General features: G+C 37.2%; 1 protein-coding gene across 19 annotated transcripts in view; it reads left to right on the top strand.

Annotated features, from left to right (window-relative positions):
- LOC108361595 (protein NipSnap-like) overlaps positions 1-23,031 on the top strand; it is an 81,879-nt gene extending 58,848 nt beyond the window's left edge. For 14 of the 19 annotated variants that reach the window (XM_017614281.1, XM_017614244.1, XM_017614268.1 and 11 more), the window contains exons 5-7: positions 1,868-3,001; positions 4,982-5,478; positions 7,319-9,479. In XM_017614281.1, coding sequence (XP_017469770.1) covers positions 1,868-3,001; positions 4,982-5,478; positions 7,319-8,887 — 3,200 coding nt within the window. In that variant the 3' untranslated portion in view covers positions 8,888-9,479. Of the gene's footprint in view, positions 1-1,867; positions 3,002-4,981; positions 5,479-7,318; positions 9,480-20,725; positions 20,896-20,956; positions 21,058-21,281; positions 21,301-21,556; positions 21,632-21,721; positions 21,902-21,982; positions 22,152-22,210; positions 22,336-22,404; positions 22,548-22,627 lie in introns of those variants that run through there. The other 5 variants (XM_017614354.1, XM_017614367.1, XM_017614360.1 and 2 more) reach the window with 5 other exon arrangements.
- The last annotated feature ends 746 nt before the right edge of the window (positions 23,032-23,777 follow it).

The raw sequence follows: 23,777 nt of genomic DNA, 5'->3' as shown, positions 1-23,777 counted from the left end.
AAGGCCTCCTACGCAGAAAGGTGTTCTCTGCAAAAGGTGTTCAGCCCCCTTCTTCGGCAACACAGAAATAATAATTCTACTAAGTAAAAATTCCGAATTAAAAATCCGCTTTTATTATTCAAAATTCCAGTCTGGTAGCACTAAGTTGTATGTTATTTTGCTATCTTATTCATCGTTTATATGAAAACTTTAACAATAAATTATATAAGAACTATAGGGTTGCTAGAAAAAAGGGGGGTAGTTTTGAAATCAGGGGGTCCTATTCTACCAACCCCCCCCCCCCCCCCCTCATCCCCCCTTTTTCTAGAATTTGCCGTCCGTCTACTAAAATTTTCCCGAAATTTTGCAAAAAAAAAAACTCTCCAAAGTAGCTGAGGCTCAAGGATAATATATACAATCAGACTTGTATGCATACTTGGTCGCATATAAGTTCGGTATACACCTATGCGACACGTTGTTCAAACATATTTCGTTGTAATCTTTGAAGTGAGCGAACATCGTGGCATGCGGAGCTACTCCTTGCCAACCAACCTTTAAGCTGCCTTTACATGGGGCGATTTTTTGACAGGCGATAATCGCATGCAAATGTTTACTTTGAGGCAAGCGATTTTTGAATCACTTACACGAGCGATTTTTCTGGAGCTATGTTGAAGCGCCTAGAAAATCGCCTCATGTAAATCCAGCTTTAGAGTCACAAATTAGTCACATATAGGGAATCCAATCCCGAAAATGCGGGATCTCGCGCCATTTTTGCGGGATCAGTAATGAGGGATTACAAAGGCGGGATCCATGGGATTTGCGGGACTACAGAAAAAAATGAAAAAGACGATTGCGAGCGGTGAAAGCTCGCCAAAATGTTCGTCGTGCATGGCTTTATTAAATATACATACATCATTTTACAACCCAGTAGATAATTTAAGGAGTTAAAAGCACTTCCGAAAGGTCCTCCTGAGAGTCAAAAGGTCTTCCACTCTACATTCCCTTCTCCTTTTTTTTTGTATGGACTGTCATCATTTGAAAGGCTTCTTCTTTCGCTACGCAGAAGCCAGAAGGGCTTTTATAGGACGTACTTCAGCAGGCCTTTAGGAGGAATTCATTGAGTTTCGCAATGTGTTTTGAAGTTAGAAGCAAATCCTGACGTGATGGAGCAGGGAATTAACTTCGGCTGCACGTTAATTTGCAACTGATAACGTAATGCGTCGTCAGAGGTGTTAATTTTGTGCTTTACTAGTCATGATGACAATTTTGGTACTAAAAACTGAATGAAAACATGCCTTACCTCGTAAGGTGCTTACCTATTTTCCCATTGGGATATAGCAATTTTGACCATATAGCTACGAAACTATGCATAATCACCAAAATCAATAAAATAAGGTCAAATTGAATAGATGAAACCTTAAAGAATTTATCATTCCTTCGGAAATATTATCAAAAAAGTCAACCTAACTAAAAGTAATAACGTAGATTTTTTAAATCAAATCGTCTATGTTTTATATATCAATTTTGAATATAACTGTTTAGAGAAAGCTTGCGGGATTGCGATTTTTACGCGGGATTGGATTCCCTAGTCACATACATACATATGTACATAGGCTCATTATGGACATCTAGTACAGACAAGTCTGCATGTGTATATTCTGAGTCATCTATTCTTTAGGCCATCGTGATTACGTGATTACGAAAATGTTAAGAATTCAATAACTTTTTATGTTCTGGCCCTACCTTACGCCATAATCGTTATATGTCTGTTGCCTAGTAATAGAAAAATACTCAGATGGCGTAGTTCGTTTAAAACATTAACATTTCTCTGCTTAAAACTCCACCATCACTTCGGATTAAATTAATGATAATCCTCTCACCGTTGCAGACTCGAAACTTTTCCGCTGCACCATTGAGGATTGCAAGACAAAACTAACGGAAGCGAGCTATTATTCACATGTCGTTTATCATCTATCCACCCTGGGCCAGATAAATATTAATGCCCACACCTACAAGTGCCCACATTGTAAGTGTACCTTTAATAAGCCACAAAAGATCAAGACGCATATAAAATCACACGGTATACACAGATATTTCTGTTATATGTGCACAAATACCGCCATTAACATTGAACAAATGCAAAAACATTTTGAGGACAAACATTGGCGTTGTAAGAAATTACGTCCCACTCTATTGCCTTTTAAAGCGACAGATAAACAAAGTTCAAGCAATTCATACTATGTGATATTCACAACAACTCTAAGTCAATATGAGATTCAACAGTTTCGTGAGAAACTGATTGTCGAATGGCAACGCAAGAAATCCAGTTCGCGCACACATTTCAAACCGAGCGAAATCGGCTTATTGCCGCTAACACCGATATTTGATAAAATACTAAATTGTGCCGTTTGCCCATATAAAACAAAGGTACGCACGAATTTAATGCGTCATTTGCAAATGCACACCGACGACAGCAATTGTGGTCCACAGCAATTGACCAATTTGGTTGATCCAATCAATCCGGTACCGTGCTTGAAGTCGAACGAGAAACATTTCGATAGAATGACAAATCTGGCATCATCTTCTTTGGTGGTGGGCAGCAGCTCAACCGGAAATGCGACAAGCACTGCTAATGATGGTAACAACGCGCCAACCATTGGCGTTAAGGGCAAAGTACTTTACGCATATATACCGGATACGAAACGTTATACCTGCGGTGTTAGCAATTGTCAATATTTGACAATATCGGATGATATTTTCCGATCGCATTTGAATGCGTTGCACGGTGATATTTTGAATTATAATTGCCCGCATTGCAAGGAAGAGATCTGTAAGCGTAACTTGTCGATTGAACGGATTCTAAATCACTTACGTTTTCATGGACCGAAATTGTATCAGTGTGAATCCTGTGGGTACTTGCATTACATGAAAAATGTGGTTGATCGGCATATACGACAGCATGATGTAGATCCGCCGTTATTCGTGAAGGTGATCGAGTACGATCGGACGAAAGAGAATGCAGGTGAGTGAATAGCGATTATGGTACTAGTTGTAAGTGTAGTAAAATTGAGGGGAAGTCAATGTTGGCGATGAGAAATGAAATTAATTCTGAGGTGAATTCATACTATAAGTGAATGATGTGATGTGATGTGTTTACATGGTGGTGTAATTTCATTGAAAAAAATCTAATGAAATAAGAAAAAGTACAAACTATGTATTTACGTACATAGTAATATAAAATATTAAATCAAAAATTAAATAAACAAATAAAATTCAAAAATAAAATAAGCAAAAATAAAGATATACATACAAAAAAAATTTGAAAACAAGTAATTTTTAGAAAAAAAAACGACTTAAAAAAAAATATATATACATATCATGATCCAATGATCGGATCTAAACCAGATTAATATGAGACACTACCTTTCCGATGCAAAAAGAATTATCGACATCGGTTGACGTGGTCCAAAGTTATGCGGTAACATACATAAAAAAAAATATATTCCGACGAACTGATAACTTCCTCCTTTTTGGAAGTCGGTTAAACCAATAAAAAATAGAATAAAAAAAATTAGAAAGCAAACAAACTAAAAAAAAAAATATAATAATAAAACTAAAAAAAACATTACATAAAAAATTATATAAACTACATTAAAAATAAATGGCCTTATTCATAAGAAATAAAATAGGTTTATAGAGCTCTATAAACTGATATTTTCAAAAAAAAATTCGATTTAAAAAGCAGTTAAAGTCTCCTTTATTTTTTATGAATTTGGGTTTAAAAAAATATAACAAATAACAAATTAAAAGAGAAAAAATAAAGAAATAAAAAATTTAATAAAGTGAAATACACAAAATAAAACAAAACTACATTAAATTAAAAGAGATGAAATGAAAAAAATAATGAAGTGGAACGAAATGGAAAGCAATGAAATGAAATGAAAGTGAAATGAGAAGAAAACAAATGAGATGAGATGAAGTGCAGTGAAACGAAGTGGAATGAAGTAAAATGAAAACCTAAGTGAAATTTAATCTCTCAAATTAATAAAAAGTTGAAAGTGATATGCAAAATGCTGTCAACAAATTGAAAATTAAAGGAGGAGAATTAATGTAAAGTGAATAAATGAAGTGTGTTTATATGCAACACATCACTAGAACTGCAGCTGCACACAACTATGTATGTACATACATTCATATAAGACGTGTTGTATTTCTACCATAAAAAACGCTTTGACAACTTAAACGATTATATCGCCGCTTGGTGCGTAATACCTCGTATCCGCCAAATACTATACCACGTCAGAGAAAAAAATTATTTTCGGTTACCCTGTCTCAATGGTTGCCTACTTCAATTAAGTGTTGAATAAATATATATAGTAGAAGCTCATACATATTTAGTAAGTTCAGTTAGAAAACCCTTCAAAAGATTAAAGAAATTAAGTTTAAAATTTATGATATAAAATAAGTTTCTTTGTTCAAAAGTAAAATTTTCGTACTAAGGCCGCGGTTTCAGTAAGAGCGTAGCAAATTTCTTAAGAACTGCGTACACTGCCTTAAGGAAATTTGACACAAGAAAATTTCTTAGCCATTTCTTGTAAGTCATTTTATATGGAGTTTTTGCTTTTCTTGAGAGCTGCATACTGGCCTTTAAGTGGCTTACCGAAACCTTAACATACCAACGTAGGTACTTCACTGTTGAAGCGACGTCGTACGAATAAAATTCGCTCTTAGCGAAACCGCAGCCTAATGCGTGGTATTGCGATTGGGGCGTATGCGAAATATTGCGCGCCAAGCGACAATATGCTTGTAAGACAGGCCCCTCAAGCTACAAGTAGAAGTAGAGAAACGGTTTGAATATTTGTAAGACATCGTTTTTTTTAATAATCAAAAGAAAATCATAATTTCTAAATACCTAAAACGCCCCTGTCTCCGCACTAATCTCCAATTTATTATTTTTTTAAACTCTTCCTGGTTATTTCGAAAAAAAAACTAAACTCAACAGCCAAAAACCCCGATAGCACTGTAACTTCCGCAACACCAATGACAACAACAGGAGCCGCCGCTAAATCCGAAGCGCTAAAATCCAAAGGCGGCAAACAGAACAAATGGTCTTGTAATTTGTGTGGCCACAAAACAATGACACACCAACAAATCGTTGCACATGCAGCATCTCAACATTCCTGCAAACATCAATATCAATGTATGCATTGCGCATTTACAGCGCCACAATTGGTGCAAGTGATGACACATATCGATGAGAAGCATTCGGGTAAAAAGCGTGAAGCGCGTTATGTTTTCGAAAAGCTAGAGGAGCAGGAAGATAGTAATAGCAGTGCGAAGGCGATTGATACGCGTCCGCTCTGGCAAAGGGACGATCCGACACGTGTACGACACATACGCGGCATACTTATGGAGGATGAGGAAGAATCTGAACGCTATCAAAAGCGTTTATGTTTGGATGATAATGATGAGGGAACGGAAAATGGCGATAGTGATGAGGTAGGTGTTTAAGTTTTATTGTTAGTGTTCATGTATTTATGTATGTAGTGGGGCTTCTGATTCTTAAAACAGGGCAATATGTACCTATTTATATGTATGTACATATTTAGCATGTCAAAAAAAAAAAAAAACAGACTGAAATTCATTGATACGAATGTATGCAATGCAAATATGAAATAGTAATTAATTCTCATAAACATCAATTAAATTAAGTATTAAAGTTAAGCATATTTAATATTTTAATAAAAATGGTTTGTATATTATGTAATAAAGCTTAGTTGACTTAATTGAATATTTTATATTTCTTTATTCAAACTTGCAGTGCAAAAGAATTTTATACGCATTTAAACTAAAGCTTATAACTTAACATTTTACATTTTTATGCTTAGATATTTGTCAACTGTGATTAACATCACTTCCTTTGTACTTAAACTATGTCTGTTGTACTAGAATTTTTTTTTTGTGTCAGTAAGTGCCTGCGTAACAAAGAAGATTTTACTGAGTTTAGCGCGAAGTGAAAGTTCAAATTGAGGCAGTCTCGTTGGAGTTCTTCAACTCTCAGATTGCTAGTTTAAGTTCATTGTGCTATGATCGTGGGGTTTCCCAACCCTGTTGATGTATTTCGTTGAACTGTTTCGACCATTTGTCAAGCCAAGCAGAAACTAAAGTGTTCACGCCTTCGAAAAGTGGTCTTAAAAAACCAGAAGCGTAGTTATCTGTGGAGCAACCGGAGCGGAAGTTTTAGTGGTCCGTTGTCCCATAATATTCTCGTCGTGCAGTACATAGAACGCTGATACTTGCAGGTATCTCGATTTTTCTATCTACCTTCAGTACCCCCTCTAGCGTCATATTGCGATTGCTTACAATCAGGGTTAAATGCTTACACCTTGCTTTACAGAAGTTGCTGAATACACCTACTAACAGTTCACTTTGTTTTAACCTTATTTTAACACTACAGTGCACTTTTTACCTTCACAAAATTCCACTAAACTTCAGCTGCAATTTAATCCCACTGCTGAATTATTAATTTCAAAACGCTAGTTTAAATTTGCGTCCTTATTAGAGATATTACGATAGTTTTTTCTACTACCAGCCGCACCTCGGCAGTCAGTAGCGAAAAGCCTCATCACTTCGTTTTACAGCTGTTCAGTCCGCCATTTGCAAAAAAAAAAAAAATCCAGGCACATACCGTTGTCTTTTGAAATATTAATATTTCCTTCATATTCACGATGTAGAGAAGACAAAGGTGGCGCATTGAGCAGTACCGCTACTTTACCCTTGCCGAGTTTGACACAATCAGCTGTTTCAGAGACGTCATTATAGTAATATCGCACAAAGTTTGTTCCTTTATGGATAGCTACCAATAATAATTACTAATTTTTACTAGTAAACAATTTTTAACATAAAAATAAGCAGAAATAACTAGCTAGAAATTCGCGTAACTAATGTCTACTAGCTAGCAGTTCCTATTTTTATTTTAATTTCGCTCTTTCTGTACGTAGTATTAAATATTTCTTGTATCTAGCTACCGACGCTATTTTTTCGCCTTCATCTCCCCTATGCGTTGCTTAGCGTGACGTCATCAGCCACAGGAATACGCAATCTTGTATTCTATCATTCTTAACCAGGCTAGTGTTCTCATTATAGCAACGCTGCCAGATCTATTCGTCATATTCACATAGAATTCTATTAGCTGTATTTTATTGCCTTAAATTTTTTCCATACTGCATGCTTACTCATTCTCAGATAGCAACATTCCAAATGTTGATAATTTCTAGAAAGTTTAGTGCGACTTTTTTCAATCCTTTTAATCAAAAATACCTTACCTCCCAATTTTCAGAATTTAAATTTAGAACAATTTGGATTTCTTTGCTACTATTGCAATACTAAATTTCCAAACTTCGAGGATTTGCGTGATATACATTGGCAAAGTTCCGGTTGCCAAAAACTTGATACAATGAAACCATTCCGCTATCGTATTTGTACGACACTCAAATGCCCACATTGTCTTTCGTTTACGGGCAACAGTATTGAATTGATAGCTCACATGAAAGAGATGCACCAGGCAACTAAATATTTAGCTGCCGACGCATATGCCACATCAGCTGGTTTGACTTGTGGCCATTGTGAGTATCGAGGCCAATCGTTGGCGCACTTAGCACAGCACACAACGCGTTTGCGCCACAAACCTTTGGATTTAAAAGTCATGTCGCTGGCACAGCTCGAAAAATTGAAAACTCTGGGTTCCCCTTTAACATACGTCCAATGCTTAAGTTGCATGGAATTGCTCGCCAATGAGGCTGGTTTTGTGGAGCATACATCATTGGCGCACCCAAATGAGTGTGATATTAAATCGCAGATAATAGAGAGTAAACTAATCTACTCGTGTCCGATATGCCCATTCACGTCGCAACAGGAAATGACCGTCTTGCGACATATGATCGATCATTATAGCGGTTTTAAGCGTTGCTACTTCTGCACACAGCCACAGTCCTCTTTCAATGGTTATATGCAACATTGTTACTCGGATCATCGTGAAGAGATAAAGAATTTCTGCTATATCTATACTAGCGCCGAAATCAGTAGATACCTGCAGCAGCTGCAGTTGATATTCCCCAATGGTTTGACGGTAGATCTATGCAATCTACGCTTAACGCAATACCTAAAAGAGTATGGAAACAAGCAGATTAAATTGCTCTACGATGAGATACAGAAAACGTCACAGCAGCCACCAATACCGCGTCTCTCGTTGGGACGTTTAGTCGCTAGAAAATCCATCGAAGCTAAAATGGCTGAAACCGGTGCAAACTCACCAACCTCCACAGTATCAGCCTCATCCTCGACCACAGCGGCCTTGCAACTGGCTGGCAATAATGCTAAGGCATTGCAACCAACTTTAACCGCACAAAAAATTATGAAACGTCGCAGCACGATTGCATTAGGTAGAGATGAGTCTGTTATGATGCGCTTAGCGGTTAGCTCCCCAACGGGTGAACCGACTGGGATTTTGTTCAGCAATAAAAAGAGGAAGACGCTACACAATTTGGAGGTACTACCACCTCCGACTGCTGTGGTTAGAGAGAATGTCGTGATGGACGATAGCGAGAATTCCAACTTTAGCATAGTAAGCGATAGTGAAACATCGCAAGCGGAGCAGCAGCAATTGCAACCGTTTAGCTACTATGGAAAGCCAATAGTGCCATTGGATTTGAATAAAATATTTATCAAGATCGCGGCAGCAGATACTGTGCAGACGAGAATCACCATATCGAAGTTCAAATTGCTGTACAACATAACGCCGCGCGTAGTTGTGACGCCCACAGATATGACAAAGTACCGTAAAGCAGCTGGAAAGAAACGTAAAACAATAAAACCCTGTCCGTTGAGTCATAAGATCAGATACAGTTGAGCGGTGAAATTACAAATGTACGTAAGTGGTGGAGTTGTGTAACATACTTATTGCACAACAACAGGATTTGAATAAGACCATGTTCCTTCGTGATATTTAAGCAGCAAATGTGCTACTAAGCATACGAAAGTGGTAAACTACTCGTTTAGGTTATGTTTCGTGGATAAAAAAAATAAAAATAAATAAAATAAAATGTAACACATAAATAAGTACTTTCAAAAAGTTACTTAAGTAATTAATTACCGATTAAGTAAGCTGAAATTCCTATTTTTGTATATGTACGTATGTATGTAACAACGCGCGAAGTGAATACTTACATTTTTGTGGATTTGCAGATTAGGCGGAACTGATTATTTATAGTCAAACTTATATGAGAAAGACATGAATGTAATTTAATTATATCTAAGAGTAAGGTACCGTAATTATTTTCAATTAACATTATTACAAATGGTAAACATATTTTAATTATTAAAGTACATATACATACATAATGCTCCAAACGCATACCGTTTCACAGTCGAAGCGCGTAGTTAAAGCTTGTCTTTGTTTTACTTTTAGTTTTATAACAAATAAAGATTTTATGTTTAATTTATTTAACTGTGAATACGTAAACGCTAGATTACAATACAAAAAAAAAAACTTATGAACATAATTTTTCATACCGCCACTGAATAAATTGAATTGAATTAAACTTAGACGAAAACTTAACGTATGTAGTTTGCTGACAAATTGGTGATACCCGAGTACGTAGAGAAAAGAGTAAAGGTAAGTAAATACATATATAAAATACATTTATTAAAACATTAATAAATATAAATAAAATTTCTGTCGCTATTGCAAAATATTAATGGACCCATTGCAGTTTAAGGGCGGGCGGACCTCCATAGCATGTGTTATAGGGTGGTCCAAAAATGCATGTGAAAAAGTAAAGTCGGAATTTTTATGCCCCCACCCCCTAGAATTGTTCTATACCGAAAAAAAAATGTACTCTTATTTTTTTGTTTTAAAATCAAAAAATATTTGGAGGTCGCTCAAAGCGCCTAAAGTTTTCCATGTATTTTATATGAAAAAAAACAACATTTCGTAGAAATGGTATGAATAGTTAAAAATCAATATTTTTCTACCAGAAAACTCTATTGATCTGCAGGAGACTCCCAGTAATAATACCCAAGTGTTTATTTAACCATTTTTTCATTGCAACTATAACTTATAGGTCCGCCAGAAACCCCAAAAAATGCAATGGGGCGACCAATAAAAAATCGTTAGTATTAAAAAATGGTTAAATAAGCAATTGGGTATTATTATTGAAAGTCTCCTGAAGAAAAACAGAGTTTCCCGATCGAAAAATATTGACTTTCAAGAATTCTATGCCATTTCTACGAAAAAGTTTATTTTTCCCATAAATAAGAAATAATGAGTGGTCAAATGAAAATACGCAAAGATTTTTTGTATGAAAAATGAGCAGGAAAGTTACGCATAAGCCACATACACCTGAGTAACACGCTTTTCTGCTCATATATCATACAAAAAATATTTGCGGACCCATTACTTCTTATTTATCCATCGATTTTCTTCATTAGTAACTTGATTTTTTTTGTTTTGGTAACAGAACAGGCTTTAGCACAAATGCAACAATAATTTGACACAGAACCTGTTATTTTTAAAATTTTTCTTCTGTTAAGGTTTGATTTTTTTTTAATTCTTTCATTAAAAAAAAAAACTGGAATGATTAAATAATTTGTCATCAGACCTATCGGAATTTTATTAGCTTTGATTTGACTTATCTCATTTTAAGCTTGTTAAATTGGTTCGTAAGATATACGTGATTAAGTGGAACCACTTTGTGTTTTAAACTGAATAACGGTAAATTGCAAATATCTCGAAAACGTATCCATAGAAAAAAACATGAACTCGATTTTCGGAATCACCGAGCAATTCTACATAGAAATTGGATAGTGGCGTCTGGAGAACAAAAACCAAACTAAAATTTGTGATCCCGTGTGAAACGTTAAACGAATTTATTCAGTGCTTTTGAAAAATACTTAGTAGTCTTGAGGCGGATTCATCGTTTTAGTTCAGAACTTTTCTTCCATGGGGAGATCATGATTTTTTTTTTTATAGAAAAATCAAGTGAATGCGTAAAATAGTTTTTGTTTTAGTCAAAATGCGTTCCTTTAACCTCAAATTGGCTGTATGCCAGAAACTCGTCTTCTACTGATTATTAACCGATTTAAAAAAAAGTAGGGGGTTATCAATTCCTCGAAATGTTTGTTTTTAAGTATTTTACCGCATAGCTTTGAACCACGTTAATGTATAATTCTTTTTTTTTTTTAAGAAATGGTGGTACCTCAGAGGTGTTGCCATACTAATCTGGTTTAGATGCGATCATTGGATATTGAAGAAATTAACGATAATATTTAATTTTTATATGAGAATCGAGGTCGGTCTGTTTTTTTGCTCAAAAATTACTTGTTGATTTTCCCCTGTTGTAAATGACCCCGTCTCAGTTAGAAGCAGGGACCGAGAACATGTTCCGGTTTTGGTCTAGGTTTAGTTCTGCATGAGAACGAAATGTAATGTCAAGAACGTTCCCACAAAAGAACCAAAACGGGAACAAAACTATTGAGAACAGTTTTCAAGGAGGATTAAATAAGAACCAAATTCTGGGGAACCTTCTGCTAGAGAACAAACGTTTTGAGAACTTATAGCCCCGTTACAATGGATCAATAACGGAAAAGTGTGCGAAGAAAGTGGCATACGTAGCGTAGAGATACTCCACAATGAAGGTGTTGCGTCTGCAAACAAAAATCAGCTGTTCCTTAAGGCAAGTCATTTTTGCAGATACAATAGCAATACATTCACACTTTTTTTTAACTTGTTCACTATCTTTGGCTTTTCGAAGATAGTTTATTGTCTGGACGCCTACTTTACTCAAACAATGTGGCAATTAATATGTATCTTGTCTTGTCTTGTGTAAACGCAAGGTTATACAACTGTCATTGACGGCCTTGCTTGCGTTAAAAGGTGAGTGTTGGCCAACGTTCGTTGGGTCCGTCGACGCGAGGGTCGCCAATCTGATGATCTCTATGCAAACACCCACAGTCTACTCAACTGTCAGTTTCATCCTTGAACTTAATGGAACAACTTTTCATCTCCTGTGCAAGAAAAGTTCGTATCTTAAGTCTTTCGTTGACTTAATTTGCAAAATTATCTTTCAGTTCATTTTTGATTAATTTTGATATTCAAACATTTCAAACAAATGGAGGGCTGCGAGAAAAATTTTGTTTTCGCTTCCATGCTTTGCAAATAGTTCAGAGAAGAGTTGTTCCCGTTTCGTTCTCTGTTAGAAAGTTCCTGAGACTTTAGTTACCAAATTGTTCTTCGAGAGCAGGTTCCTTAGATAATCGTTCTTGTTTTGTTCTTTGTCGGAACGTTGCGGAGACTTTTGTTCCCATTTTATTCTATTAGAAATGTTCCCAAAAGTATTGTTCGCATTTTGTTCTCTTTGTGAACGTTCCACTTGGTTTTGTTCTTATATAATTCCCATTGAGAGCGTTCTCGACAGTTTTGTTCTCACTTTCGTTCTTGTAAAAATATTTCCGAATGTTTTGTTCTATTAAAACTTATACCGAAGAAATATTATAGATGCTCAGGATCTTGTGCAAATGATCTTACATTTGTAAATTCACAACAATAAAATGCAAACGGTTGCCATGGTAGCAAGTATTGAATTTGTAAATGCAAATCCAAGGTCATTACCACCATATCCTGTGCAGTCCTATTAAGTTTTGTAAGTATTTTGGGTTATTTTCCTGTATATTTGCATGTAATGGGTGGTACCACCTCCGAGTTTGCTCAGGCCTTACGACTCACCGGCAGTGGACCCCCGCAAACGTGGCCCCTTACTTCTCAAATCGAGCTGTCTCCACGGAGCACCAGAGTCTGCCTGAACAACTCGACACAAACACAACCGCATCATATCACAATACAATAGACAACACCACAGACACAAACGATCACACAACCGCATCACCACCCACACGCCACCTCCAACAACTCGTAGTTCCTCCGACAATCTGTACGATGTGTCAGTCCAGGATATTCCGTAATGTGACATCAGTAAAGTGCAACACTTGCCAACACGCGAGATTGGACGAGGGACTATGAGGGCCCATGCTGTGCTGCGCGGTCGTAAGTACCAACTGCGACCCCGCCCACTACCACCACAGGCCAACAGCCTTTACAGCGGCACACACAGCATGTGGCGAGCTGACAACACGCCTGATTAACACCACACATTCCAGAAAGTCTCCCTAGGCACACGAATATTTTACAATTTAACTGTAACGAACTTCACAGCAAGAACGAGGAGATACCAGACTTCATGGGTCGGCACGGAATATTAATTGCTGCGGTCTAAGAGACGAAGCTGCATGGCAATTCAACATTGTTGCACCGTCGAGATCGCGAGCGAGATAATGATGGTGGCCTAGCGTTCATCACGCACCACACCGTGCAGTATCGTCTTATCGAAGTAGACATCGACCGCAGGGATACCATCCTAGAATATCAGGGTATTGTTATCCGGTCAGGTGATGTAGAGCTCGAAATATTTAACGTATATACCCCCTGTCACCAGCTAGCTGCCCGGCAGGATATCACCTTGAAATAGGTGCGCTCCTCAGAGGTGAAAACCGTATGGTAGTTGATGACTTCAATGCGCACCACGATCTTTGGCATTCTAGCCTGCCAAACGATCGTAGGGGAACACAATTGGCTGAGCAGATAGGCGACTCGACATTCTGCACAATGAACGACGACGCACCCACCAGGATTATGGGCAGCTGCTGCAGCTCGCCAGATCTAACAATTGTCAGCGCTGGTCTGATGAACAGCATATCATGACATCAGACCATCTGCCCATAGTCATCTCGATTGATAAACCAGCCGACTTTGCTTCCGCGGTACACCGGTCCTATGTCAACCTCTCTAAAGCTGACTGGAAAGGCTTCGCGGATGTTACTGAAAGCACCTTCACTGCACTACCCACACGAACCGACGTTCACGTAGGTTAGCGTAAATTCCGCAGGGTTGTCACTGCTGCAGCATGCCCGCTTCGTTCCAGCAGGATGTACCTCAGACCCCTGTCCGAGTTTTCCTGCTGAAGCGGCTGTCCTAGCCGATGAGCGTGACAACCTTCGTCTGGCCGATCCCGAAAACCCCCGTATCACGGATCTCAACTCGGAGATTCGGCAACTTGTGAATGTACATAAGCGGAAGAAGTGGAAGTGCACCTAAAAACCTGCAACTTCGCCTCTGGTGTAAGTTTTGGTCAACCGTGAGGTCATTGTCCAACCCGACGAAACGTGACGACAGAGTTGAAATAAATTTTGAAGACCACACTTCCTCGGACCCGGAGCGATGCGCGAGATACTTTAGACGACAGTTCATACTGCATTCACAGGTGGATAAAGCCAAACGTTGAGTGACCAGAAGGCTGCACAAACTGCCAACACCTAGTGCGCCTCAGGCGAAAGCCTCCAAAGACGTTGGACCCGACGTAATTTACATGTTGATGCTGAAAAATTTGGGTCCTGCGGGAGTTGACTATTTAACCAAGGTCCTCAATCTGTCAATGGCCACTCTCATCATTCCAGACATCTGGAAAATGGGGAGAGTGGTCCCACTGCTTAAACCGTGGAAACCGTCCAACAAAGGAGAGTCCTATCGCTCGAAAACTGCCTTTCCCGGTTGCGAACACTTGAGGCCCTTCTACTACACAAACCACCTGACCACAGCGAGGCATCAGCATGGGTTCCGGAAAGTGCACAGCGCAACAATAGCACTTAACGCCATAAACACCCAAATATCCCCTGGCCTTAACCGAAACCGCCGCTGTTAGATAACCATTCTAGTAGCGCTGGGCCTGTCTAAGGCATTCGACACTGTCAGCCATTCAACGCTACTATAAGACATAGAGGCCTACTCTCTCTCACAGGGACCCAAACGGTGGTCGGCGAATTATCTGAGTGGTCGTAACTCGTCAGTAACGAGCAAAACTAGGAAAATAAAATGGAGGGGGGGGTTCCACTTTCCCCACTGCTGTTAAACTTTTACATTTCAAAGCTCAACCACCAGAGGGAATCTCGATTGTCTCTTATGCTGACGATTGCTCGATCATGGCGTCTGGGAAGGGAATTGATGACTTGTGCCGAGCTTTCTCGCTTTTTCACTGCATGGAGCCTAACCCTCTCCCCTAGAAAATCCTCAGCAGAGGTTCATTAAACAACCTCTGGACCCGGCAGCTTATCCCCAGGCCTTGAACGGCATTCACAGAGAGGCAGTCTCGAGTTTTGCAAGCTCTCGACCTGTGAATGCCGTTTTGGGAATACAACCACTAGACGTGGACGTGATAGAGCGTCGTTTGCCTGGGGAAACTAGGACCACAATTGCCCAACTGCGCTCGGGTTACCGCAGAAGGTTGAACTCATACCTAAAGCAGATTAAACGAAGATTTGCTAAACGAATGCCCGGCTTGCGGAGAGACGCCCCATGACTCGCAGCATCTCTTCGCATGCCCACTGAACAGACCCCACAGCTTCACGCTTCCTGAGGCTACCGCTAATAGAGCTTGACGACAACGATTGGGGGACTAACCGATCTGTGCGGGGTCGTTGTAGCCGCTACAAAAACAACAGCATAGATTATTTTGGCAAGCTGCGAAACAACAATCAGCTGTTCAGTACAAAATGTAAACAAACAAACAAATGCAAGAACAATTTCCAATCCAATTAGCAAAACTGTAAAAAATGTCAGCGAAAAAAAAGCTCCGTGCCAAGGCACCTCAGTGCTAAAAAGGTGTTCGCACGAAGCGATTTTGCGTTCAGCTCACGCAGGGCGGCACGAAAAAAAGTTGAATGGCTAAATGTTGGCTGGCGACCAACTTTGTTGAAAGCGATTAGTTGAAAGGCCGTTCAACCAAAAATAGAATGCAAAGTTGAACAATGCAAATGCAAAGTTGAACAATGCAAATGCCTTTTTATGGCGAATATTTTGATATTTTTAGCCATTCAATTTTTTTTCGTGCAATCCTGCGTAAGTTGAACGCAAAAGTTGCCTGAAATAGGGCATTCGCACGAGGCGATTTTACAGGCAACAAAAGTTGAATACGAAGTTGAATGAGAAGTTGAAAGTGAAAAAGTTGCCATCCCTATTCAGACGAGGCGATTTTGGATTCAACACGAATCGTTATTTACATTATTGAAAACTAATTAAAATCGCAAAATTTTATCAATTGGTGTAAATTTGGTAAGCCAAGCGTTGGTAGAAGTGCTTTTAGCGAAGCTGAAAGATAAAACAAGAGTAAAAAAGTAAAAAAGAAAAAAAGTATGTATACAGAACAGTGTTGGCATTTTTGGTACAATTGTACTTGTTTGATACAATTTCATTTACAATATACTTTCCTACTACGCAGTACTTTTTAGTAAAATTTTGTAATGAATACTAAAAATATATAGCTCTGAAAATTCACAGTTCGACTGTTCGTATTTACCTTTGTAAGTTTTGAAAAATGGCTTGAACGAACCAGTATAACATAGCCTAGCCAAATTTTCAAAGAAACTTTTCGATACTAAGTTTTATTAAAACAAAATGTCAAAGTCAGCTTCATATAAAAACAAAGTCTTCGTTAATTATAAGAAGAGATTTTCTTAAATATACCTTTACGGCACTCACATATTGACAAGGTTTTACTATTTATTTTATTATTCTTTAATTTTAATTATCTGTTTATAAACTATAATGTATTCTTTAAGAAAAACTGTATAAACCCAAGATTAAATCTTTGCGAAACATCCAAAAACCAACATACTGTCGTAAAAATTTCGAGCTTTATTAATATTCTTTAGTTTTTAGCCCATTCAATTTTAGTATAATAAAGTGCAAGTTTAAAGTAGCTGGGACTTATCGTTGAACTTGGCAATTTTGTTTTGTCGACGATGTCAGCCATTTTCTTCCATACGAAGTGTGTTCGACGATTTTTTTATATGGAGGAAATTAGCAACACCTTCATCAAAGAAATCTTAAAAAACTTAGTTATATTAAAATTTAATGGACTAAAAAACCACACACTCAAAATAAATCTAGGAAATCGAATTAAATAGATCGAAATTTTTACGAAAGTGTGTTGGTTTTTTTAATGTTGCACAAAGTTTGAACCTTGGATTTGTACGGCTTTTCTTAAAATATAAAGCGTATTTTTACAATAAATAATTAAAATTGAATAATATTAAGATAAATGGTCAAATCTTCTCGTAGTTTTGATAAGCACTTGAAATTCTATTAAATTGTCAAATTTTAGTACTGAATCCAAAGAAAATGTCTCTTTTATCCATTAATAATAACTTAAATATGCTTTTTGTTAAGACGTATACCTGAAAATTGTGTGCATACATATTTGCGTTAAATGCAATACATGTGCACGTGGAATCAATTTGTAAAAGTGTAAAATACGTAAACGTATGTACATAAACAATAAAACTTTCTCATGAATACCATAAAATCATTGCTCTTGAAGGGAATGTACTAAGAAAATATATGAGCTAATTAAAAAGTGTATACAATTTATAGCCGAAAAGTACATTTTTTGTATAGATTTCGTACTGAAGAAACAATTTCATATCCCAACACTGATACAGAATGTAAACAAACACAGGGTTGCAAGGAAAAAAAGTTGAACGAGCTCAAAGTTGGCTGGCGACCAACTTTGTTGAAAGCGATTAGTTGAAAGGCCGTTCGGACGAGGCGATTTTTACTTTCAACTAAAAGTTGCCTGAAAAATCGCCTCGTGCGAATGCCCTAAAAGATCTCCTCGTGCGAAAGCCCCATAACATCCTTCAGCCCACAATCCACAAAATTCGTTTTCAGAGTGTTTTCGTTGTTGGTTCGAAGTCGATCGGGTCTAACTGCCGTCCCCATCGGCGTAGCCAGAATGAAATTTTTATATATATATGAAATTTATATATATATATAAAAATCCTCATGCCCGCACAATTTGTATGGAGCATCCCTCAACAACGTGCCGAACAAATGCAATTTTCATTTTTGACAGATGAGAAAACGTCAAAAATTACGCCGCGTTGATTGGAAGACGCAACGCTTAGCGCTCCAATTTTGGGACGGCAGTAAAGGCTCCGTTATGCATACTTGGCATTGCTTGAGAGTTGTCACATAAGGAATCTGTTAAATGAGCTTCGCTTGTAAGCGGTTACCCAACGCACAGCATTACATACGTAAAAGTCTGTTGGTTTTTGATTTCTACGTAAAAATGGTATAGCAGTGCATGCAATGCCAAGTATGCATAACAGAGCCTTAAGCTATCTTTTTTCCCTGGAAAACAGACGAAAAGTAAAAAAAAAACGCAAAGAAAATTTAACTTAATTTTTCAGGGACTTAAAACACAATTTAGGTAAAATTACTCATTAAAAGGCTATAAAACTTGTTGTCGTGTTGAATTAACTCTTCTTTAGTTAAAGAAAAGTGTAAAATAGTGGTGCTTGTGATATCAGGTTCTTTCCCATACGCAACGCGGGTTCCCGCGGGTGCCCAAAAAGCCCAGAAATCATTCCCGTACTCAACAAAATGGATAATAGAGAGCGAATTGGAACGTATTGGATCGTAAGTATCTTCTTCCTCCAGTCCGAAACAGTCCGAACTTTTTCTCCGGGTAAAAATGGATTAAGTGTCAAAGTGCATACCAGCTGTTTTGTGTTTACGTGTTGCCTGCATTCGTCGCTCGAATAAAGAAACAGTGTAAATGCCACATACACTATTATTCGATAATTGCACCAATGAATAGGCAATCCTTTAATCTATTAGAAAAATCTTTAGTTTTCTTAAATATCTCTTTGGCTCACTAATTTATTCCCGAAAACTGAAATTGTATTCGTATGGTTTGTAATGGTTTATAGAAACTTCCAATTCGTTTTTCTCAAAACTTTACTTTTCATGTTACACTATTTCATTATTCCAGCGACGATTTACTTGGTGCTTCTAAGTAATAGTGAATCATGATTCAATACCCTGCAAAAAATGGGACTAATCCGGGATGACTCCGGGAGCAATCGCAAAGGAGCATGCGACTAATACCACTTTTGATCTCTTTATATGGAATGAACTGTTCGCTTTTGTTCGAGCATGTCCTATGAAGAGACTAATTATTCACCTTTATACCCGAACGGGTATAAAAAGCGACCAGTCACTTTTAAAAAATAAAAATAAAAATTCGCGCCAGCTGAGATTCGAACCGGGGTGCTCAATTTTGTTAGACGAATACTCTCTCTGCGAGCCAACGCCGCTCATGAAATTTCTTTGACTAAGTGCGTACATATCATTAAGGGCCGGTTGTTCAATGTCTGATTAGCACAAATCGGAGGTAGAAGCTCCGGTTAGATACAACGACTGCTTTATCGATCACATGTTATATGCATGATGTCGAAATCGTCGATAATGATGTTTAACCGGCAAGTAGTGATAACCAGACATTGAACAACCGGCCCTAAGTCGTTAATAGTACCAGTTAAAGATGAGTTGGGGACTGATCTCCAATTATACCCATAAGGGATGAGTCGAGACCAATTGGCCTCCATTAGTATCCGTATGAGACTAGTTGCGACTAATTAATGCCCAATTGTACCCGTTTAAGAGTAATCTCGGAATACTCTCTTTAGATATTAGTCGCACAATTTTTTGCAGGGTATAATTAAAAGTTTGCTCATTAGTGACATTAATGTTTTGACACTCCCTTAGCTCCCTTACAAAAGCTTTCTACACACACAGGAACCCACACACAGTGCTTTGCTGAGGGAGCCGATTTTGTCAAGAGGGAGCCAGAAAACTGTTTTTTGAACAAACCTTTTATTATTGAATCATGATAGTGAATGGCCTTGGTATACCTAAAATCAAATTTGTGAAACCAAAATTCAATTTCCAAGAGTTTGCATTAAAGTGATAAAAAACAAAATCAAAGTGAGTCGGCTGTTTCTCAAATTCTTGGCACGAAATGTGTTTTATGCGTTCTCGTACTTCTGGAGTACGTTGCATTTTTGAGAGCAAACTTTTCGCTTATTCTCCAATTACCGGATTCGGTCGGATTGTAACGGAAAGAACCTAATTAAAACGAATTCATAATTTAAAATCCACACTTATTCCATACAATCACATGAACCAACGACTACAGATCACCTAATCAGCCATCGTTGTATTTGTAATCGATTTTCAGAAAAAAGTTTTCGTAGCGTTTTTGACGTTTTTCGGTTTTGTTTACACCGTCTTCTACCTCTTCGTAGCGATTGAATGTGTTTTCTGCAGCGATTTTAATTATAAATTTTGGTTTATTACATATTTATGATATAAAATAAAGTGCTGTGTGATCGGAACAAGTTTGTGCGTATGTTTGGTTTGCCAAAAGGCGTAAATTTGCGTGAAAAGTGGGTGCACGTTTGTGGCCAGAACGTTGGCATTGAAAAATCGACCCGTGGTAATGATATGCGATTGTAAAACACTTTCAATCATGAAAACCATATTTTATGAACTTTTTTTGCTAATTGTCATCAAGTTTCACTTTGTATATTTTATAATAAATACCAATTTAATCGCACTCAATCACCGCGCCTTTTTCGTTTTCTTTGTTTGTTTTCATTCTTAGGCAGATGTCAAAAACACTCAGAAATATACTTTTTTCTTGCTTCTTTGAGTAGGTGATCTTGTATTTTTGGTTCATGCATACAATCAGGCAACTCATCAAGTGTCAACTTTTGTCGGCTTTCACTTGTCAAAATAAAGTCCAGCAATGCTATTGGCAACGCTGTTCAGCTGTCAGCACAATTTAATGCCGATGTCAACGGTGGTGCAGAAGTAAAGAAAATTAAACGCGAGGGTGGAAATTTTTTGGTTGCAGCGGAAAAAGTGGAGCGCACAAAGTGGAAATTCATGCAGTTGTTTATATTTTCGTAATTTTTTCAGTTAGTGGTGTTTTTTTGTAATTTTCTTTGAGTTTAAACAAATTTGTAGTTGCTACCGCTGCCAACACTGCATCAACACATTGCTGCAGTCGCCGCTGTTGGCGTTGTTACCGAATAACGAATTTTTTTTTGCATATACGGCAATAAAAGGTAACTAAACATTGCAAAATTTTTAGAAAATTGACTATCGTATTTGTAGCATTCTTTGTGATAAGAAAATAAGGTTAATTAGTGCAGCTATTTATTCTGAATGCGCGAACCCCAACAATGATTGCTTGACTTATATCTACATATACTTACCTACATAAATTTGTACGTATAACCTTTCCAATACAGTGCGCAGGCAAAAATAGCCAATTGGAACAATAAAACCACAAGCAAATGTCGTCAGAAATATGATTGTCGATTTGGTATATACTAAACAATTGTGCATACATGTGTATATAAATGTATTGCGCGATTTTTACTTTCAGAGATAATTTTTGATGATTCGCAAGCATTCAACGTACCTATGAACTATGTACATATGTTTGTATGATTGTTCTTTGTTTTTATTAACGCTGTCGATAAGTTCTGGCGCATAGCTGCAAATTTAAACAAACTGATTACCGGCAGCAATATAAACTATATTTTAATCTTATCATTGCAGCCTTTAACAAACAAACTCAAGCAAAATGATTAAGCTAAGGAATTTATCGAACGTTATCAATAACACAGCAGTACGGTAAGCAAGCTAATTTCATTTGATTATACCTATACAGTTTATTTTTAACTATCGTTTTTAACTTATTTTCGTATTTAATTTTCCAACCAGCTCCATAGCTACCTCAGCACCACTCAACGAAGCCGATTCATGGTTTTCTAAGTTGTTGGTGCGTAAAATTGAGCCAACTAAAGAATCACACAGTCGCATGCTTAGTGATAAGGAAATCATTTATGCCTTGCATACGCACAATGTACGTCCCGGTTATATGGATGACTATTTGAAGAATTAGTGAGTGATATTTGCATAGTCGGAAAGCCTGCTGTTAACTGTTTAAGAGCGGGTTCTGATGATTATTCTTTTACATTCCAGCAAAACTTCTGTACAATTGGTTAATGAAAAGAAGGCAAATTTATCATGCAACTTGGTCGCTTCTTGGACCGTACATGTCGGTGATATGGATCAGTGTTTGCATTTATGGAAGTACACTGGCGGTTTTGAAAAGATCGATATTGCGAAGGAAGATTTGTGGAATGATGAGGTTAGTAGATTTTTTAATTAGCGTTGCTTTTAAAATCAATACATACCTAAATTTTAAAGGAGTACATGAGTTTAATGAATGAGCGCATAAAATATTTACGTTCACGTCATTTACAATATTTGTTGGCCTTCAGCTACTGGCCGAAAATCGAAAATCGTCCAGACAAACATATCTACGAGATGCGGTAAGCTTAAGCAAACACAAAAACATATCTTAACTTTTAAAAGTATTTTTTTAATTTTCCTTAAAACAGTTCATATCGATTAAAACCCGGCACAATGATTGAGTGGGGCAACAATTGGGCGCGAGCCATTAACTTCCGTAAACATAACAACGAAGCTTTTGCCGGTTTCTTCTCACAAGTCGGCCGTCTATACAATGTGCATCATATTTGGTGTAAGTCGCTTACAAAATTACCTTTGTTGCTATTTTTATTTGCATATATGTATGTACATTCTTCTTTTATTGCTATGTAGGCTACAAGTCTTTATTGGACCGTAAGGAGACACGTGAAGCCGCCTGGCGTTCACCCGGTTGGGATGAATGTGTTGCCTACACAGTGCCACTCATTAAAGATATGCACACACGCATTTTAGCTCCTACTGAGTTCTCGCCAACACAGTAGAGCAAAGTTATAATACGTAAACAGATATAGCCAACTTTTTCTTTTTTATTGCCAGCTTCTTTATTTTTTAAGCAATTCTATGCAAATGGTGTGCAACATACACATACTCATTTAAAAAGCTGCTGACGGCACACACTCGTCAGCATAATACGCACAATATTGATAACTAACAAACGCTTCACATCATGTCAACATTTTATAAATTTTGTGTTATTTTCTGATTTTTTCTATAATCCACATAGCTAAGTTTAAAGTATGTATGTATCTGCAATTGTTGAGCTTATTTAGTTAATATTCTATAAAAGAACCAACTTTTATCATGAATACTTGTGCATAACTTGTTGCTACGCATCCGAAAATTGTTATTAAAAATCAAAATTTTAATTGTTATAAAAATATGAAATAAACACCCCTATTGCGAGTGTCGACTGGCAGTAGAAAAACGACTATTAAGCGATTATCGATTATCGATGGTATTGTGAGTGTCGCTTAGTCGCTCAATTAGCGACTGTGAATACTTTTTAATCGCTCATCCTTCTATTGCTGTTTTTTAGTCGTTGGAGTTTGCGTTTATAAAATTTACATAAGAAAGTGGTACTATAATGGATAAAAAGTAAGTCAATTGAATTGGAAGTTGTAAAAAATTGTGAAATATACATATGNAAATCCTGTAAAACCTAAAAACCTTGAAGCATCGGGAACGCAACTTCTATTCATAAAATTCACATATGTACATACACTTCATCTTCCAACTCCAAGGGATCCGACGAATCTCGCAATTCCCTCCTTGCTTTAGCCAACTCTACTAATCTATTAGCTTCCACATCATCTTCCTCATCACCAAACCATATTTCAACTGTGTCCATTTTTTAAATTTTATAATAAAAGCAATTATTTTAAAAATTATGTAAATGAAACAAATGTAAACAAACAAACAGCTGTTTACAATTCCGTCAACCATTCACAATAGTACAAATTTTTATCGATCAAGTTACACAATA

This window comes from Rhagoletis zephyria, unplaced genomic scaffold (genome assembly GCF_001687245.7).
Source record: "Rhagoletis zephyria isolate East Lansing unplaced genomic scaffold, Rhagoletis_zephyria_1.1 Rzeph_scaffold_00019, whole genome shotgun sequence".
In the NCBI taxonomy this organism is placed as follows: Eukaryota; Metazoa; Arthropoda; class Insecta; order Diptera; family Tephritidae; genus Rhagoletis; species Rhagoletis zephyria.
The sequence above is the reverse complement of the archived record's forward strand: the minus strand, read 5'-3'. Positions and strand labels throughout refer to the sequence as shown.